The following is a 20,904-nucleotide window of genomic DNA, read 5'->3' on the forward strand; positions in this document are numbered from 1 at the left end:
ATTTTTTATCAGAGCGTTGCAGTTATCACTGCTGTTGTTTCACTGATCACCCTGCCATTTTCATTCTTTTTAAAGTCATTTAACGGTAAAAATATAGTTAACACAGCTATTTCATATGGGGTTTTAGGCAGATTCCTACACTGAACATAGCCCCAGTGGATTGTGGATCTCTTCAACCTTACACACCATAATGAGATTTTATGCCATCTTTTTCTGACATTTTAACTCCTGTTATACTACATATCAGTTTCCTTCATATTTATTTCTGGTGTACTATCTTTCATTGAATCTTAATTTAATTTAGTGTCTTTAATTTCACTCTATGTACCTTGAACAAACAATACAGTTTCACGGATGTATTGCAAACATCAGGGAAATCATGCACAGGCTCACAGCTCACATTTGCATTCTTCGAAATTCATTTTATTTCATCATAAAAGACATTGGACATTTCATAGGTCAAAGAAGTCCTGACTTGGTTGGGCGTTAACATTTATTAAAATCTCAACATCCAGGATGCTTAAAATTCCTGCTAATTTCCGTAATTCCGTGTTGGTACTTCAAATTTTATCCAGGCTTTCTGGTTTCTCTTCAGAACTCAAGAAAAATAGTAAGATTAAAAATTCTTTATTTGTGTCAAATGATGACATTAATTCGCCTGTTTGATTATTTTCTTTTAACAGGAGTCCATGATACGCCTAATGGATCCGATCCTCATGTCCATGGGACCCATGCCCATGTCTCTCATGCTTCTGTACTCTCCAGGCCTCAGGTACATCATCCGTCCTCTGAAGTGGGGCTGCTCGTACAGCAGCCAGTGGCCATCCATCACCTGAGCGGACTGGCAGTCGGACATACGAAGACGTTCCTGGATAGAGTCGCAGTCGTCCACCACCTCATTCATCTGGCCTCCAAAGTTCTCCTTCTCGAAGATCCTCATCCTGAAGGGACCTCTGTGCTGTAAAGCAAGTACACAGCAGATTATAATCACATGTTCATCCTCCTTTGTTTGGTTTTTGATTTAGAATTTAGAATGAGGACAACTCATAAATCCAAAACCCTCATACCATGGGGATCATGCGGCAGGAGCGGATGCAGTCACTCATGCTCATTCCCATCAGACGCTGGTTATCAGGGTACTCTCCCCTCCTGGCCAGCATCTGGTGGCCCATAAAGTTGGGGCGCTCATAAACCATAAAGCAGCCGCTCTCCACTCGGCAGGAGTTGCAGCGGCTCAGGTAAGAGGTCAGCTCTGCACAATCGCTGCTGGTCTCATAGGAGCGACCCTGAAAGTTCCTGTCCTCGTAGAAGATAATCTGAAATAAAACAGTACATCATTAAAAAAATGTTTTAGCCTTGAAATGTTTTGTGAAAAGTAGTCTAAATAGGAAAAGAAAATGTCCTCTTACTCTGCCCATTTTGCTGTCCAACCCGAAGCCTGATTGCACTGCTACTTCCCTCAGCCAACTCAGGGCCACTTTTATATCCACCATGATAGCTAAATGATGTATAGGGCTATTGTGTAGAATATCCGACTCAGCAGCCCAGCATACAGGCCTATAATGTGTGTTAAATCGGTCTGTAAATGGTCATTATTCCAGACTGTATGCTGCTGGTGCTGTGCCAACTATGGCCGCTCTTCATGGGGGGGGGGGGACAGGTGGGTGACAGGAACGCAAACACGTCAGCTGTGATTCTTTGTGTTGTCAGTGACAGGACTCACTCTTTGTGCTGTTCCCAGCAGCAGTCCATCAGTTAAAACATACATACAGAAAAATGTCTTTATTTGAATATATCTGACTTAAACCTAACTGAAAATTAGACTTTTATGCCGTGTGTGTTCAAAATGAATAGGAGTATAAAAAACCTTTATGCACAACATTTCCTTAACTTTAAAAACCAGCTGTTCTTGTAAAATCAGATTGACCAAATGACATGATATGATGAGATAGAACTTAATTGACCCCCAGAGGGGAAATTCTGGCATTACAGCTACACAGAATCAAAATAGAAAGTGGTAAAAAAAAAAAAAAAAACAATGAAAATAAAAACTAAAATAGGAACAGGTATCCTAAATAAAGAGGCCAGTGTATTTTATTTAGATCCAACTTTTTTCAGTTTTGAGAAAAACAAGTAAGAATTCTGAGATTAAAGCCATTCTGAGAAAATGGTCAGAATTTGACTAACTATATTTCCAGTATTCTGACTTTTTGTAGCACAATTCTATTTCCCAAGAATTGTAAAAGTTGTGATAAAAAAAAAAAAGCTTTTAGGTCAGAATTTTGAGTAATTACTCATTTTTTAAAGCTAGAATTCTGACTTCAGTGTCAAAAGTTTGAATTGTCTAACATCAGAATTCGGACTTTGATCCCAGAACTCTGTCTGACTTTTTCCCTCAGATTTCAAACTTTAATCTCAGGTTTCTAACTTTATTTTCAGAATCCTGCCATCATCTCAGAATTCTAAAAAATGTCTATATCAGAATTCCGACTTTTTTCCTCGGAATTCTGACCTTAAATGTCAGCTATTAATTTGTTTCTCAGATCTGACCTTTTTCCAAGAGTTGGAAATTTTTTCATTTTTTTTTCAGCCAGAATTCCGACTTAAATATCAAAATTCTAACTTTTTTCCATTAAGAAGTCTTTCTCCAACCTCAGAATTCTGGATTTATTCTCAGATTTCTGACTTTAATTTCAGAAATCTAAGTGACTGTTCTCAAAACTTGTATATTTTTCCTCAGAATTTTGATTATAGCCTCAGAATTCTATCCTTTCTTGCAATTAAAAAAGAATGAATCTCATAAAAAAATAATATTCTGTCAACCTTATAATCTTTTAAAGTATTCTGTGCACCAAATGGCAAGTTTAAATGATAAGTGATTATGTAAAATGATATAGTATTACTTTTTTCTGGTTTCAGACTTTGTTCTCAAAATTCTGACTTATTTCCCCAGAGAATTTTTAAACTCCTATTGTTAACTTTATTGCTATTGCTAATTTTGGATGCTGTAAAAGCATTTGATTGACTGTTGTGGTAGTTTATGTTTGATACCTGATGAAGCATTTGGATTTGATAACAAATTTATACAAATATTGAACATAATTCATAATCAACCAAATGCACGCGTAAGGGCCAATGGGACATTATCTGACATGTTTGACTAGTAAAAGTACAAGACAGTTGGCCCCCTGTCACCACAAATATTTGCCCTGTGTATGTAGCTCCTGGTAGAAAGAATAAATAAGTGGTTTAAAAATGGAAGAAAATGAACATAAATTAGTATATATGTGGATGACGTGTTAATTTCCCTTACAAATAAATCATTACCAAGATTAATGGAATAAGAAAATAGTCTTTTATCTGGATATAACTTAATCTTAATAAAACAGAAGCGATGACAAAAGGTGAGGAGATTGACATCGATCTGAAGAAAAGTTATGATTTAAAATGGAGATGTACTAAGATAAAATACCTGGTGATTATGATCCCCAAAACTTGGAGTTTTCAGCAAATTTCACCAGACTCATAGAAAGTATGAGAAGAGCTGAACAGTTGGAAAATTTAAAATCATCCATATTTGAAAAAATAAAATCCATTAAACTGACAAGACTACCAAGATTTTATTTTTATTCCAAATTCTAAAAAACTACATAAAACAAATCATATAGGTTCTGTACCCATGAAATATGCCAACAATTCTTTGCTGGTACTCCAATATGGCATGACATTTTGAGGCCCTATCTGTGTTTACCCCCTTATATGCTACTTTTGTTGTTGTTGTTTTGTTTTGTATGTCCCCTTTTTTCCTGTTTGTATTACTTTCATGGTTAAACCTTGCACTCTTCAAAAAATAAAGTACAAAAACAAACATTTCCCTCAAAGAATTTTTACTTTGATATGGAAATTCTGACTTTATTCTCTGAAATTCCACTAACTTAATCCAAGAATTTTTATTTAATCCCAGATCACAGACTTTTTTCTCAGAATTCTGTCTTGTTCTGTCAGAATTCAAATCTTTTCTGGCATTAAAATCAGACATTAAAGTCAGAATTCTGACAGGCTTTTTCCAAATGTTGACTATTTTCCAAAAAAATTGAAACAAAAAGTTGTCTCAGATATTTTTTCAGCCAGAATTCTGACTTTAATTTCAAGAATCAAACTGACTTTTTTCTCAGAATTCTGCCTTCCATTTATTCCCAGCCATGCCATGAATGAACTGGTGGAGGAGAAAGCCATATTTAAAAAGGGACAGCATTAATATGATAGGCTAACATTGAGGTAGTGGAGCAGTGCTACTGGATAGGGGCCACCAGGTGATGTGAACAGCTGATTATGACATGATAATGAGTTAGGGAGTGCATGAATAGTGCAGAGATGAACTATTAAACACACATGGAGAATAAAGTCTTCCTGACTGACCTTACGCTAAGCTTTATTTTTCTTTTTTTTATCCTCTTAATGTGAAAGATTCAGAGGCTGATGAAAGGAGCCATATCAAATTTATTTGCCTAATTTTTATGTGTAATATTTTTTCAACTGTTAAACAACTCTGCTGAGGAAAGGAATGCACACCACATCTCTGAGATACTGGAACCCTTGGCATTTAGCATAAAAAATAATAAAATGTGATATAGAGGCTGTGATTAATCATTTTTAATTTGTTAATCATAAATGTAATAATATGAAAGTATTTGGAATCTGTGCTCTTTTTGCCCTCTTAAAGTGCAGAGAATGAATGACAACATCCTGATAATTTCTGAAGTTATAGTCTGACTCTATTAGAAATACAAGAGAGAGGAATACAATAAAGACAAAAACAACTAGAAATATTACCATCTTTAAATTTCCATAAATATGCCTCTGCATTTATGCATTTTTTTTAAAAGAAATTATTCCAGTTGTAAACTTTAACATATAATTCCTACCATATATATGAAAATCTATCTTCAACATAATGTATAATTATTTAAGAATAATGAACTCAGTTAAGTTTTGGTTTTATTTGTTTATTAAGGGACAGTGTACAGTGACATTAATCATTCTTATGTAATAATTGAAAAAATGCTGCACCAGATTTAGCGAGTCACTCTTTCCATCTGTAGTCCCACATAGAACAGGTGCAAGACATGCATAAAAGTCACACCTAGGAAATTAAAACACCTGACAAGACAAAGTACCTCATACACTGTTGATTGTAACAGTAAACAGTAACTAAGTAAAAAAAAAAAAAAAGGCTTAAATATTCAACCAATACAGTATTATGCATTAGTTTTCTGCATTTTTGGGCCAAAAATTGAGGCTACAGTAGGGCGAAGATGCTGGAAGAAGGATTGACACAACCCAGGTCATGCTCAGGAAATCTTTGCATATTACCAGGAGCTCTGGATGTCCCAAGTGCCCTGAAAACTGCTGCTGGTGTCTAGGCAGGTATTTACAGGTATGAAACGGCCCGGACAAAAGAAATGCTGTCGAGCTCGTCCTTGGCTGGTGGGCGGCACGTGTGACGAAGTCTGTCAAGCTGGCCAACCTCCTCCTCCTCTCCAGCCCTGGGTTGTGGCACATTGATCCTGTCCTTAGTACATGCCAGATGCTGAGGCCTTATAGAACCATGGCTAAACGCTATTCTGTGAGTTATAAGGAATGCAAAACCATTATCATAAAAGGACTAGGATGCAGTAGCGTCATCATAAAGATACAGGGAGGCAATAAACATAGCATGAACAGTATACAATAGGCAGCATTATGAAGACCAAACACATGTTTAAAATCATATCTGTTCTTAAGGATGTCTTTGAGGATGTAACATCCTAATTTTTTTTGCCCTAATGATAGATTTGCTGGTATTTTAAATCTAAATTTGCATTTAGATTTGCATAAAAATGTAACTGCCCAATAAAGAAAACCTTTACGGACCCTCCTTTAAATTTCCCCTCGACACTCCTGAGTTTGGGCTAAGCCCTAGACTCTAAACACTCTAACCACTGTCAACAACTGTAGTTTCTTTCAACACTGATACTCAAATTAACCTACAATTTCTTAACGGCTTGGTGCTTCTTTTAAAGTCTGCCTACAAATTCTTTGTGTCTCCCCTAATGATACAATGCGTTTTCATTTCTTAAATTCAAAAGGAAACTAAATATGCCAAATATCTATTTTGATTATAACGCTGTACGTCTACAGTAGCAAAGGCAAGTGACTTCCTAGAAAATACTAGCTGTTAAGAATGCTCCCCTTAAAAACTAGAGGAATATGAGGATACAGTGTAGTTAATTGTGGGCTCATTAAGTAATCAACACATCATTATAAGAGAATCAACAAACCACTATGGAATCGATAATCAACATTTTTAGGAAGCCACTATGCCAGTAGGGAATCAGCACATCATTATTACCCTTTGTTTTTGGGGTTTCATCACAGGTTATTAAATACTTATGTAGTGTTGGCTGGTACTGATGATTGAATTTTGAGCTATAGTCTGTTACAGATTTCATGCTGATTATATCATGCATCCTAAATTTACTATATTTGGGCCTTTTTAAATAATGAGCATTAACATAGACTACAATCTAGACCAACCTCTCTTAAACTGTGGCACCCTGGGGTACCTTCTGGCATTATCAGGGGTGCCTTGGAAATGCTTTCAATTCAACCAAGCATTACATCAAATATGCAGATTATTAACTCTACTAGTGTGAAAAATTAAAACTGTCCCAAGTACTCTTCTCCAGAAATCGGGATCAGCAAATGGATAGGCTTATTTCAGTTCAACAGGTGTGCCGAAACGAAGTGTGTTTTCAAGGTCTACGCAACTCTTCAGTGAAACTATAGGCCTTTTGATTGTTTTAAGAGGGTTTTTGAGATAATTATTTCTTGTCAATTCATGTATCCCACTACAGTCATATGTTGGTTTTGTATTAGTACATTTTGATGGGGTGATTTTTCAAAATTTTAAAGGGTGTGCTGCCTCAACTGAAAAAAAAAAAAGAATTAAGAAGTGCTGCTCTTTTTGTATGGAAGATAACATTTTTCTAATTGTTGGAATGCAAAAAAAGATGAAACGACTGAAGGAATGTGAAGGGCATTATGTTTCCCTATGTAGGAAATGTGCTATATCAATAAAGTTCAACTTTGACTTCCAGGTAGGGATGCACAGATACCAATTCAAGTATTAGTATGTTAGCCAATACCAAGCCTTAGTACACATCCCTGTACTCATAAAACACTGCAGATGCTGTGCTTGGTTTAATTTTAATGCATGATGTTAGCCTCTCAGTATTCAAGTATGTAGTTGAAGTTGGCGCCATGTCTTCAGTTTGTTGATATCTTAACATAAATAAGGATGAAGAAAGTATAGGGGAATGAAAACTATTTGTATTTGGTACTGGCAGATGTAAGCACTTGTATTCTTTCTTTGTCTAGGAAAATGTGGTGTAGAATGCATCTCTACTTTCAGGGATACTGCCAGTTATCACAGGCCCCATGAAAAGACATTACGCTAGGCCCCACCACCACTGCTAATACCAACCCTGCACTAATGCACTCTGAAAAACAAGGCATTTAAAGAATATAGAAAACTTTGACAACCTCAGCATACTGGGATGTAACCAATGACAACCATTAGTTATTTTTTGTAATTGTAAAAGTATTCAGATATATACGCGGTATTGCAACAAAATAATGTTAATGTTCCTGTTCTTGTGAGAATTAAACCACATGGTTGACAGTCACACTGAGTGTTATATACCAAAGGTTGAGTATTCACAAACAACTGCTGTAAGTTTCCAATAAGTTCTGTCTGAAAACTGAAATGTTTTTGCTTAGGCATCGGAAGATGATAAGCTTAAAAGTTGAGCAATGCATCAACTTGAAATTTTTGTTGGAACTGGACAAAAAAAGCAGATGTCAGAACAAAGTTAGAATGAAGAGACCACAGCTGTGGAAAAAATAGTTTCTTTCTTCATCGAGACAAAGCTCCAGCTCACACTGAGCTTTCAGTAATGATGTTTATGAACCAAAAACAAACCACAGTGATGATCACCCTCCCTATTCACATGATCCAGCACTGTGGGTCTTTTCCTTAAATCAAATCTGTGCTCAAAGGAACATGTTTAGAGTCTGTGTCAGAAGAAAAGAACATCAGAGGTTCTGAGACAACTGTCTGAAGAAGACCTACTGCCAGGGCTTGACATTTACGCCCGCCAGTTAGCCAAATGCAGGTGGATTTCGGCCGTGGCGGGTAGCAGCGTGACTCTAACTTGTCACGATGGCGGGTTGAATTTATCAGTGTCACAACTTATGCTTCACTCTGAAAGTGCTTGTCAGTTAGCCCTTATGATTTAGACTTGTTACAGAGAGGCTATTCGGCACATAAAAGCTCAAATTTCCCTCCAAAATAACAGAAAAGTGGCTGGTCTCTTCATCTGTTTGTGCGTTTTTACGCAGCGCCAAGGGCTTTGATGCTGTATGATACACATAAATGCGACACTCACAGACATATACAGACACACACTCGTACTGATGTGTTGGTTAGACTGAAGGCTTCTATCTATTTAGGGAAAATGTTTCAGAATTTGCAGGATAAACTCAGACCTGAACTTTCTCCTTCTGCTTTAAAGTGCCTCTCTATCCATGGAGGATCATCGCATCAGCACTGTTTATGTGTGGTTGTTTGTGTGTGCTCCAGCTGTGTGTCTCTGTTGCTCGTGCGAGTCAGGGTGGGTAGTATGTCTAAATATTGTTTAATTAATACTCCACCTATATTCTTTGTTTGTTGAGGGCGATCTAAATGATAAAAACCTCCTCAAAGGTGCACATACTTTAAATGTTATTGAAACTTTTAAACCTTTGTATATTCAGGGTTAATTATAAATTTGCCATAAATCGATATAAAAGACAAGAGAAACTCCGAAACTTTAAATCAGTTCATTGAGGCTGTGAGAAACAGAGGCAGAAGGATTAAAGTCTGTAACTGATCACTTAGGAGTCCACGAGAATTTAACTGAACGAGGATTTCTTTTATTCCAATATTATACATCAGTTGTTTAATGTTCTCCAAATGTGAGCTTCATGCACCAAATGTATGTCAACTTTTATTTAAAGAGATATTTTAATTAGTATTAGACACATGTATGAAAATATTTCCTCCATACAGTATAGAGCAGAGGACAGGAGAAGTTGGACACTTAATATTCTCTGGTGGAGATTTGTCAGAGTGAAAATTAGAGATGTTCTTGTAATCTGCTGTAGTTTTTTTCTAATAAACAGCCGATTAAAAATCTAAGAGTTTTGACTCTTAGATGACTGTCTCTAACAGTCTGACCCATATCTCAGTAGTGTGCTGTTTCATACGTACAGGGAGAAGTGCTTTATTAAAAGGAGAGCTGATATTGATCATATTGGTGAGGGAAAGTAGAGGATGTGTGTGTAGAGTGTGTGTGCCAAATTTGGCATATAGCTCAGAGCTTCCAAAGACCAAAGTTGTGGCTAGTGGAAATACTGAGTGGCTAGAAAGTTTGCAGAACCACTAGCCACCGTGGCTGGTGAGAAAAAAAGTTAATGCCAAGCCCTGCCTACTGCACTGCTTTGATAAGTGTTTTGAACATAAATATTAGCCTAACTTCTTAATTGCCATACCTCACAGAACTGAAGCACTGAGTTATGATTATAGGTCCATACCGCCTAGCTCTACCTGAATGCTACTTATATTGCAATAAAAATAAGTAAATATCGCAATTTTATTGGATAAGTGTGAACAAAGTCCGTTAATAACTTAATATAAAAAAATGGTATATCATCACATTTTTAGGACATCTGTCATCCATGGGCCCTTTGAATTGTCCGAACTTTTCCTCGCTCAGTTGGCACCTTTGTTGACTTTGCTCCACTTGACTTTGACCTGACTGTATACTATTCAAAAATGTGATTTTTCTTGTCAGGTTAACCCTGACTTGTAGGTGTTAAAATATGTAGGTGTCCTAAAATAAGGTCATTTTTGTCTAGAATTATATCCATCCCTTGGCTGCACAGTACAGAACAGCAGCAAACAGGTTAAGTTAAAATATGTGTACTAAATGCAGTATCTATGTGTTTTAATGAGCTAAAAGTTAATTTGTGGTGTTTAAAAAACAAAAAGATGCACGCTTGCTTTGATGTTTATATGTTACTGCATGACATGAAATGGCCTAAAAGAGGATTTTACAATATAAACAAATGTTTGCCTTCTTTGGTAAACTAATATATTTGATCTAGGACTGTCAAGATTAATTGCATTAATCGTGATTAACTACAGTCTACAAGACGTGCACAACTAATCCCAGGCTTTGTTGTAACTTTTCCAAGAACTTTTGTTAATCTAAGTCAGCATCTGCCTGCAGCCACAATGATGTCAACTTATGCTGGCCTTACACCTAACCACTTTTCCAGCTTCCAGCAATTTCCAATTCGAAGTTGAAATGAAAAAAAAGGAGTGTTGCCAAAGTTATGGAGCGCCCTCTTGATCTCAATCATTAGGTGTAAGATGGTCATAAAACTCAATCCCAGCAGTTTTAAGGCAGTCTTTCTTTAGTCTTGGGGTTACGACAATATCAGTTGTATTGTCCTTGGTCTTTGGTGTTATTCAAACTGTGCTTTCAGTGAGGCGCAAATCCACAACCAATTGGAGCCAGTGTTTTGCGTAAGCATGTCAAAACGGTTACCTTTTAAAAACACAAACGTGAGCATAGTTCAATCTGAAGCTGCTTACTATCCACTCGGAACTCAAGAGATGGAAAACTTTTTTGCTCAGAGCTGCAGTCAGATCTTTCTGCACCTGTGTCTGTATTATGTCTGACATGACAGGTCCAGTAAATCTCTGTTGGGTTTTTCAAATTAAAAGCCCAATCACTTTTTTCCTTTGGTGAGAAAAAAACCTGCGTTTTCATACATGACTGTTGACTGGTTATTGCAGAAACTTGCAAAGTTACTTTGTTTTTTTCTCAAAAGAAATCTTTTTCCAGTCCTGTAGTTAGTGACCCACAGTCTTTGCCAAATCTAAGTCTAAGGCTAAAAACTCAGTGACTTGCTGACAAACTGTCTTTAGATGTGAAGGAGTATCAGTCTTTATAAAGTCTTTGAAAAGTTTAAGCAAAGTCCTCTAATGTAAGGCCAGCCTAAGTCTGCCACTGCTCCTTAATGTCTCATTTCACTTTCACAAAAACTCACAGTGGACAATTCAAAAGTCACCTGAACCTCCTGCTATCAACCATTTACCTTTTTACTGTTGATTTATTTTTTTTTAGTCATAACAAGTTCTTTTTTTTGGTGAAGTTAATGTTAAAATCTTCAATTTATGTATAATAGTAGGCCTGTATCCAAATTATCCTTATTTTAAAAAGGTAGGAAAATCCACAATGACACAAACCAGTTTTAAATGCAAATTAGTGCAATTTGTAAATGCTATAAAAATGGTGTGATTAATTGTGATTAACAACAAATACCTGAGATTAATTGTAATAAAAAAATGTAATCTTTTGACAGCCTTAATTATATCTAGTAAGACTGTATTCTATGCAAATTGTGCACAGGCTTTTTAAGAACAAGTTAAGCAGACTTCACTTTAAGGTACAAAAAAATAATGTTGTTTGATTAAGCACATACTGACATTTGAAAGTATGATTCCCTTCTGTGTTTTATTTATCAATTCCTATTAATCATTCCTTTTTGTGGGCTTCAGCAGGAATCCACAATGCGTCTGGCAGAGCAGAGTCTAATGTTACTGTATCCCGTGTCCCTGGGGCTCCTGTACTCTCCAGGCCTCAGGTACGTCATCCTGCCACTGAAGTGGGGCTGCTCGTACATCAGCCAGTGGCCATCGATCACGTTGCAGGACTGGCAGTCAGTCATGCGGTACCGTTCCTGGATGTTGTCACAGTCATCCATCAGCTCGTGGCTCTGGCCCTGGAAGTTCTCCCTCTCGTAAATCCTCATCCTGTAAGAGCCTCTGTGCTGTTGGTGGATTTACAACAATGATTTAGATTGAACTTTTGCTGCCATGATGGTTGGAAAGGTGCACTTTTTGCAGAGTTTGCCATGCAGAATTTATGGAGTTATTTACTGAATGATCCAACATTTTACAGCACTGCAAGAAAATTAATTAGAGTAGCACTTCATTCACAAGTTAGAGTTTGAGTTCAATATTAAGTAGGCCGACATTTAAAATTCCTTGATATAAATACTCAACATTAATTTATCTCATCATTAATTTATCTTTAAAGGAGTTCTTACATACCTGAGGAATCAGGCGGCAGGATTGAATGGAGTCACTCATGCCCAATGACATGTGATCAGAGTATTCCCCCCTCCTCAAGAAATACTGGTTCCCCATGTAGTTTGGGCGATCGTACACCATAAAGCAGCCACTCTCAACCCGGCAGGAAGCACACCTGCTCAGGTAGGAGGACAAGTCAGAGCAGTCGCTCATGCACTCAAAAGAGCGACCCTGAAAGTTCCTGTCTTCGAAAAATATGATCTGATGAAAGAAAAACAGCAAAAAGAGATCATGAATATGTCTTTTAGTAAAAATAAACTAATGTTAGCTTTTATTTTTACCCCTTTTGTTGACAGTACATCACACAATAGTTTTTTTAATCTTCTAGTCGATTCTCTACATACCTTGCCCATGTTTGACGATCTGGGTTGGTGGGAATCTGTCCAGCGACCTGCAGCTGCCAGCCGGCTTTTATACTTTATACACACTGTAACTGGGTTTTGTCATTCAAATTATGTGGAAGCTGATGAATAAGCAGCTCTGCGATCACTGTTAATTTCATTTCTGCTATCATGATCCAGAACAAAGGGAGGGGAAATGGATGGAAGATAGAAGGGAAGGGAGAAGAGGGGGTTGCAGATTTTTTATATTAGACTTATGGAGGTCAGTTTGATGATAGTTATAATGATTTATTTGAATCTGTTTCGCATGCTTTGTTTGGATATGTCCCTTTTGCTCAGACCACTGATGTCTTAAGAGTATGGACAACATACCTGAAGTTTACTTTGGATTCCTTAACATTAAAGTCTTCCCCAAAGATCTACTTATGATTAGAGTCCGAGAGCATATTTGACAAAATACTTATGCTGCATTCCATTTGTCATTGTGACTTGTATTCCGACTTGTTTTTCCAACTTCCGACCGGAAGTGACAAATGGAACGTCTCTCCAAGTTGTGTTTACAACTTGTGAACTCGGTCTCGCACAGAGTACCTCGACTTTGACGTCCCAACATGGTGGCACAAAGTATTAGGTGTAGTAAAGACTTTGATTTTGACCTGTTTTCAGAACCCTTTGCTGTTTCTCGGTGCATTTTTAGAAATAGTAAACACAGCACTACCCTGCGGTTGCATGTTGTGTGTAGCAACAGTCTTTTAATACATGAAGTACTGCGCAATGTGTTGTTTTAAAGGTTCAACGGCCAACAACTGATCAATGATGCTAAAAACAATGACAGGCTAACACAAGAACGACATCTGTCATTTTTCCAACTTTTTTGTATTGATATATGTGAAACACATACATGCATACTCACAAACATTTAAATGATTCACCTGTGTATACACCTATTAATACACTATATACATAAATACATGGGGTACCTAGAAAATAATAAAAAAAAACACATTTAGGAATTCACTAATGTCCAGAGTTTACATTGCTTTTTTGTGTTTCATTCCATGTAGTGAGCTCATATAATACTGTATTTCCATTTTAATTGTTGTATCTTTTGTAACATTTAAATCCTTTATGCTTGTAGATATTATATTTATCAAACAATACAAGTAAATTCAAATTATAAGGCTTTTGACAGTTTCCATTTCTATTGTCATAATAAAAAATTGCATCCTTTTTTTTTCAACTGAACTTTGGAGCCAGTTTGCACATTATAGAGTTGCTCTACATCCAACCAAAATAAGCGACTATGGAGACACTAATTTTTTCCCAACTTGTAGTGGTTATGACAAATGGAACGCAGACAATTGGAAATCCGTGTTTGCAGACGAATGTGACATCATTCCCAGTTTCGACTTCCGAGGTAAATGGAATGCAGCATTAATCCCCTGTTCCAGATTTTGATAATGTCGACTTTTGAGGCATCCCTTTCAGTGCATACCCTAGTAAAAGTAAAACTGTGTCCAGTTATATACAAAATACTCTGTTTAAAAATGGGAGAATAGGGCAAGTACATCCACCACATATCAAAAAACAAGACAATAAGATTAATTCATCTCATTTTTTCAATGAAACCATTCATTTATAACACAAAAGCACTGAAATAAGACCAGAATAAGCTTCTTAGCCCAACGGCGTCTTTAAAGGATCTTTCAAGAAAAGTACCACGTTATGTGTAATGGTGCATCCTGGAGTCCTAGAGGTCTAAGGTTCAGCCCAGTAAACCAAAGCATTCTACATCTAAACCAGTTGCTGGTTGAAGTATGCCATGTTCAACCATTTTTGCAAAGTCAGCTGAGTATACATCTAAAGAAACTATAAAACCTTATAAAATGACAAAGTAGGGGTCACTTACACCTGTTTGCTGCCATGCCTTTTCTTGCATGTTTCCATGGAAACCAATAACCTGTCAAACCAACAGATCCCCTGATTTGTGTGGCCAGTTGGTGCACAGCAAGAACAGACCACTTCACTGCAAATATCTAAGTTGATTAGGTTTAATATCATCATCAGTTTTCCAAAATATGGATTGCACTGAACCTTCCTCTTTTGCAGTATTCTCTAATTTTATCCTGCAAATAAAATAAAGATAACTTATCAAATAATATCTTGCCCCACATGAAATAAAGAAAACGAATGTAGAATTGCATTAGAACTCCATGAAAGCACTCCACAGAGCTTTGTGTCAGCATGGTTGTTGGCCTTTATAAGTTTTGTTTTATGCAAATTTTGGCAATTCTTTGATACAGCCTATCAAATGTGAACAAAGGGAAATCAAACTTCACCAAACCATTTTGCTGATATGCAAATCAAACTAATTTAGATGACAAAGGCTTCCCCTCGTCTGCACATTCTGCATTTCAATATAAACCACAACACAGCTGCAGCTGGTTGGGAGGCAAGTGATACCACCAACAATGGGGAAGGTAAGGAGCAAATCTCATTTCTAAGTTCTCCGTATCTTAGGGCCTGCTGTGCAAGTGTATGCATCAGTGTTTGACTGATAGTTTACCAGGGCTTCTCTTGATTTCTTTCCTTGCAGATTGTGTTCTTCGAGGACAAGAACTACCAAGGGTGGAGCTATGAGTGCAGCACTGACTGCCCTGACTTGCGCTCGTACTTCAGCCGTTGCAACTCCATCAAGGTAGAGAGTGGCAGCTGGGTTTTGTATGAGCGTCCCAACTACACAGGCAACCAGTACGTCCTAATCCCTGGGGAATATTCTGATCCACAGAGGTGGATGGGATACAGTGATAGCATCAAGTCGTGCCGCTTCATCAAAAATGTAAGCTAGATAACCTGTAGACACTTGTATAAATGTAAAGCGTTGTATGTCATTTTTTGTACTAGCTGTCTGATAACTGTTGGTATACTGATGTACCAGGCTCATTCAAATGGGGTAAACTGGCTACACCAAGGTATCGATTGGCTGAATAGAATACAGTCTAATCGGGTAGTAGGTTGCACATTTAACACAATTTTTCAACATTTCTGGGTGAATTATTTGTCTGAGAGTGTCCAGCTCCAGTAAAATACCAGCGAGTACACCAACCAAGCAGTAATCAGATTAAAGCCAACACAGAAAAAGGAGAGATAAAAGGCTCATGATTTGGCAGCACGGTGCTTTATGCTCACGCCCATGCACATCAAATATTGAGAGAAACTAGGAAAACAGCCAAGAAACCCATTTGTAGAGGTGAACTAACAGAAAACAAGGAGCAGAGTGGGGAACCAGTCAAACACTAAATACAAATATAATTCACTGTCTTTTTCATTCTCCTGTCTTTCAAGGTTTACGGAAAGTCCTGGAAGATCAGATTCTACGACAAGCAGGATTTTGGAGGTAAATCTGCAGAGTGGGTTGAAGATTGCCCATCAGTCTACGAGGCCCTGAAGTGTCAGGAGTTTTACTCCTGTGTGGTTACGGATGGTGCGTGGGTCCTCTACGAGCAGCCCAACTATTACGGACACCAGTACTTCCTGGAACGTGGCGAGTACCACTGTTATACAGACTGGGGCGCCACCTCACCAGCTGTGGGATCCTTCCGCATGATCAGAGAGTTCTAGAACAACAGCAAGCAACCAGGGCTCTGCAATGAGTTTCATATAAACTGATTCCAACAGAACTGTAGAATTTTGAAGAAAATAATATCAAGAACCTGAAACCCTAGAACAAACATCCTTAAAAGTCAGAAGTTCCAGGTTCCTTCTGTTAGTTCTGGACTCTGGAGAAAGTTCTAGAATCATTATGGAAACTCATTGCTCCAGAAGGATACAATTCCAAGAACCACCTAGCCTTCCCCTTAACCTTCCCAATTTGAACTCTGTCCCTCTTCCCAGAATCATGTGTTGAACTCGAATGAATAAAAGCATTTCACTCCCCTATCAGTTCTGTTCTATCTGGTCTGATTTGAATCTTTTCAGCACAAATCATCAATCTTGTCCATTTCTATCAAACAGTAAAACTTGAACCCAAATGACTTCACAAGACATATTAACTTAAGATCTTTCTGGTCAGCAGATCCATGTTTATAGAATTCAGTTTATTATCTTAACTTAACATGCTAAACATCATGTGTTACCATTGGTACCCTGCACTCAGATCTTTCTTTCCTTCAACCACAGTGTGGTAGACAAAGGTGGACTCCTGCATTAGCAGGCTATTCAAGTTTCCTGTCATCTGCATGTGTCTCATTGAACAAGTCACCACAGTGCTACTGCTTGCCTGGACCCACCTTTTGTGTTTGCTAGTTTCTATGTGGCTTTTTTGGTTGGCATTTCCACCGTGGATAACTGAAAAAGAAAGCTGTACCTTTCCTGGAGCTCTTGTGAAAACAGTGTTAGCTCTTTCATGATAGTGAGCCCGGCTGTTGCTATAAAGCAGGCCTTGTTAGAATGATAAGCTTGGCTAGCTAAGCAACAGCTGCAGGCAGAGATGATGAACTCAAATCAGTACTGAACTTTGACTCTTGTTGCATCAGTTATGTTTTCTATTTGTTAAAAAAGCCTTGGCACCAACATAGACCAACACGCATATAGACGGATCAGTGTAGCAAGCATGGTGCTCTGTTTGTGTGTTTTGGCTGGCTTTAAATGAGACAAGGACTGTCCAAAACCAGGCCAAAAATCACAGTAAAATGGACATTACTTAAAGTTTTTTATTTACTATCCTTTTTAAAGGTAATCTTGGTTTATTCGTAACCTGTCGTTTTCAGCAACTTTCATCGCAGTCTGTTTACTGTGGTTAGTTTTGCTTGAGGTCACAGGACAGCAGCACTGAGTTTGGTCAGAGTAATGAATGAACTTTGTGGTAAAGTTCTGGTGAGCCAAGTGCATAGACGTCCTGTTTGATTAGATCAACCAGTAGAAGTAGTCTTAAAGCAGTGCATGTTTAATGTAGTTTATTGGAGATGTAATCACCCAGATGCCATTGGTGTCTATTACTGATTGAATGTATAGAGCATTGTCCATTCATTTGTTAGATCATGTGCAGAAGTGCAAAAATGATTTGTTAGATGACGTGCATGATGCTAAATGTTGATATTTCGTCAAGTATGCAGCCTTGTTTGTGTGAAGTTTGATTGATGCATGCATGCTACTATGTGTTCGTTCAGCTGGATTTGGCTAGCGTAGTGACTGAGCGTGATGTTGCGATGCTATTTGCTGGTGCAGTTGCACTACAGATCTTGACAGACATATTAGTACTTTAGAGCTATTCATTAAAGCTTGAGACAGGGAGCTTGAAAACTCTGTGGTCCCAGTTGTATGGTCACTCTTTCCCTGCATTCTTTAGGATAATCTTCTATCTTAAACGGCATATCCATGCGTCTAGAGTGAGCTCTTTCTGAGCTGTACTTGTTGCCAAGGTACAAAGTTCCCCAGATCAGTTAAAAGTCTTGGTACTGAAGAGAATGAAGGATTAGAAGACTGTAACTTACACCAGCACAGATAATGGAGTAAAGTGAAAGATAATTTGTAAAATATGTATTTCAAATGTTTACAGAATAAAAATGTTGGTTATATTGATTTTAATGTCAACATATAGTCATTGAGGGAACAGCAGAGATTTAGGGACTTATCCCAATGTGATTGGATTTGCAGCTCACATATGTCAAAATCTCTTATTTCTGCACACCAGACACATGTTTTACACAAATATGTTGAGCCTTAAGCCAAACATGAATGGATAATTTACACAATAATCAAACACTTGGTATTTTTTGTGTAAAAAATACACCTGTAAGTAGACTGGATGCAGACTTCCTCATGCCTCGCCTCCAGTCAGGGCTGTGGCGGGACTCATTATCAGCCCTGGAGTTTCATGGCTCAGACCAGACCCCTTTAGCTCACAAACTTTCACTGAAGATTTATAAATGTGAATTAAGTATATATTTATTATTATCTGTAATTATATTTTTAGGCATAAAAGATTACTTGTAGCATTCAGATATAAATATTCAAACTAAACTGGAACCAATTTAGCATGCGGGATTGTTCACACACTGTAGGACAACAGGTGCCTGGGCCTTGTGTGTTACTGACAACAACAGCTCCTCTGAGCTCAGCACAGGGGCCTGACACTGATACTGACACATAAATCAAGTTTAAAAATTGTAAGAATTAGTTTCTCAATGAAAGCCAGTTTTCGTCATGAAATAATTTTAAAAATACATTTTTATCTCATAATTTGACTACCTCCTTATCATGACTTGGCATGGCATTCTTTTATGTTTACCAGGTTTTTCAGTTTAAAAGTCCTTCAGGCTTTTTAAGCACTTTATTATTTGAAACAGGAAATACTGTATTCTTGACATTAACATTCACTGAATCCTACCTGCCCTCTCATGGCTGTGCTGGTTAGCGTTGGTGGCTCTTCCTCACTCTCAGTGTCTGCAGTAAACTGGTTGAGGGAGTACAGCTGCTGCAGAGAAGCCACATGATGATGCTTTACACTTAGTTCTCAAAACATGTATCATATTTGCAAAGAGCTCAGCTATTTGTATTGCACAGTTAAATATAGGTTGTTATAAAGACTATAACAGAGGTTCTCAATTTGGGAGTCCAAGACACTGTGAGGGGGGTCGCCAGATCCCCTAAAAAAACAGAATATTTTAAGATGATTTTAAATGGTATACTGTATAATTTTAATGAAAATAATGCATAAAATTGGTTTAATGTAAAATCAAGCACATTCACTTTGTGAATTTTATGCTGAAATCAAGGTAATGTTTAAAAAAGATCTGTTCTGCTATTTCTATTTTTTTTTCTTGTATTTATCTGTCTTTGTGGGTATTGTTGTTATTATTTAATTTGTATTTGTTTTTGTTTGGCGTTCAATTTATGTCCTGTATTTTTTGTCGAGTTTGTATCCCATTGTTTTGATTTAAATTAATAAACACAAACAAACAAACAAACCAACCAAAAAAAAAAAAAGAACTAAAAAAAAAAAAAATCTGTTAAAGTAGATATGCACACTGGCGTGCTAACAGTTTTCTTCCATAATTTTGATTCAATTGTTGAAAGTATTTATTTGTGCCACTTTTAACCCCCCCCCAAATAAAAGCCATCTTTGTCACTTCTAAATCATTTCCACCAATTGTTCCCTTTGTTGACCAATCATTGCCATGAATAAACCTTATTCATTACTTTTTACACCCATTTATGCCTACTGTTAAGCCCTTTTTGACAGTTTTAAACCATCTCTGCCATGTCTGCCTTAGTTAACACATTTTTGCCAGTTTAGACAAATTTTTACAACTTTCTAAATCACATTTCACCACCTTTCCCTCCTCATTTTTGCCCCTTTTAACCAATTTCTGCCACTTTTTAATCTAATTACACCACTTTGTTTAACCAAATTCTGCCATTTTTAAGCCAATATCACCACTGTTAACCATTTTTACCACTTTAAATCCACATTTTTGCCACTTTAACCCATTTTTGCCACTTTTCAATTCAATTTCATCACTTTTAACCAATATTTATTCTGTTTAAGAAAACGGATTTACATTTTTAAGACGGCTATATACTCTGGCACAAATGAGTTAAAAAATAAGATTGTTGTTCCTTTGATAAGAGTTGTTATTATTCAGGAAAAAAGGATAGATATCACAGCGTAACTTTATAATGACTCCTTGGGCCCTCAGTATGACTGAGCCCCAGAACCCCCCCATCACGGATGGCCTTGTTCATGGCTGTGTTCAACCACCTTCAGGTACAGTGGGGGTCCCTGGTCTCTCACACCTTTATTTTGGGGGTTGCAGGCTGAAAAGGTTGAGAGCCCCTGGGCTATAACATCATACAATTCACTGGGATGAATCACAAACTAGGACAATGGTTAGTACAGTGTACATCAAGCTGCAAACTTGTAATAAGAAGAAAAAGTTTTGCACATTTGGCCGTGTCATTCCATTTTTTAATCTAGCTATTTCACCAACTTCTGCTCTACTTATTATCCATTGTTCTCTTCTCATTATCACCTTGACTGTCTTGGGTCGAGTGGGTTAACAAGTGACAAGGAGAATGCGGAAATATGTTACAGTAATGTTTCCAGTCGGAGGGACACGGACAGTCCTCACTCTCCCTGACCAAGTACACATGTTGGACTCGGGAAGGACTGACATGGAAGATGCAGGAAGAGAGAGAGAGAGATGCAGAAGAGTGACAAGTGAAGTTTTGAGGGGAAAAGCAACTGGAACAATGAGC

At 37.4% G+C, this 20,904-nt stretch overlaps 3 protein-coding genes across 3 annotated transcripts; 1 reads left to right on the forward strand and 2 right to left on the reverse strand.

Annotated features, from left to right (window-relative positions):
• Positions 1 to 676: 676 nt before the first annotated feature.
• Positions 677 to 1,418, reverse strand: crygm5 (crystallin, gamma M5). Its single transcript, XM_041807104.1, has 3 exons — positions 1,410 to 1,418; positions 1,068 to 1,316; positions 677 to 958 (listed from the first exon to the last, which is right to left on the reverse strand). Exons 1-3 carry the CDS (start codon positions 1,416 to 1,418, stop codon positions 677 to 679), a joined length of 540 nt encoding a protein of 179 aa, XP_041663038.1.
• A 10,288-nt stretch (positions 1,419 to 11,706) lies between these two features.
• LOC121522930 (gamma-crystallin M3-like) lies at positions 11,707 to 12,657 on the reverse strand. Its single transcript, XM_041807627.1, has 3 exons — positions 12,649 to 12,657; positions 12,266 to 12,505; positions 11,707 to 11,982 (listed from the first exon to the last, which is right to left on the reverse strand). The coding sequence occupies exons 1-3, from the start codon at positions 12,655 to 12,657 to the stop codon at positions 11,707 to 11,709; spliced, it is 525 nt and encodes a 174-aa protein (XP_041663561.1).
• A 2,459-nt stretch (positions 12,658 to 15,116) lies between these two features.
• Positions 15,117 to 16,266, forward strand: LOC121522929 (gamma-crystallin M2-like). The gene is made up of 3 exons (XM_041807626.1): positions 15,117 to 15,125; positions 15,242 to 15,484; positions 15,991 to 16,266. Exons 1-3 carry the CDS (start codon positions 15,117 to 15,119, stop codon positions 16,264 to 16,266), a joined length of 528 nt encoding a protein of 175 aa, XP_041663560.1.
• Positions 16,267 to 20,904: the final 4,638 nt, after the last annotated feature.

The sequence above is a fragment of the Cheilinus undulatus genome, linkage group 15 (assembly GCF_018320785.1).
Source record: "Cheilinus undulatus linkage group 15, ASM1832078v1, whole genome shotgun sequence".
Classification (NCBI taxonomy): Eukaryota; Metazoa; Chordata; class Actinopteri; order Labriformes; family Labridae; genus Cheilinus; species Cheilinus undulatus.

Coding starts and splice junctions, on each gene's coding strand:
- crygm5 (XM_041807104.1), bottom strand. Junction 959..1,067: donor CCTGCCGCATGATCCCCATG/GTATGAGGGTTT, acceptor CTTGCTTTACAG/CACAGAGGTCCCTTCAGGAT.
- LOC121522929 (XM_041807626.1), top strand. Junction 15,485..15,990: donor CGTGCCGCTTCATCAAAAAT/GTAAGCTAGATA, acceptor CTGTCTTTCAAG/GTTTACGGAAAGTCCTGGAA.
- LOC121522930 (XM_041807627.1), bottom strand. Junction 11,983..12,265: donor CCTGCCGCCTGATTCCTCAG/GTATGTAAGAAC, acceptor ATCCACCAACAG/CACAGAGGCTCTTACAGGAT.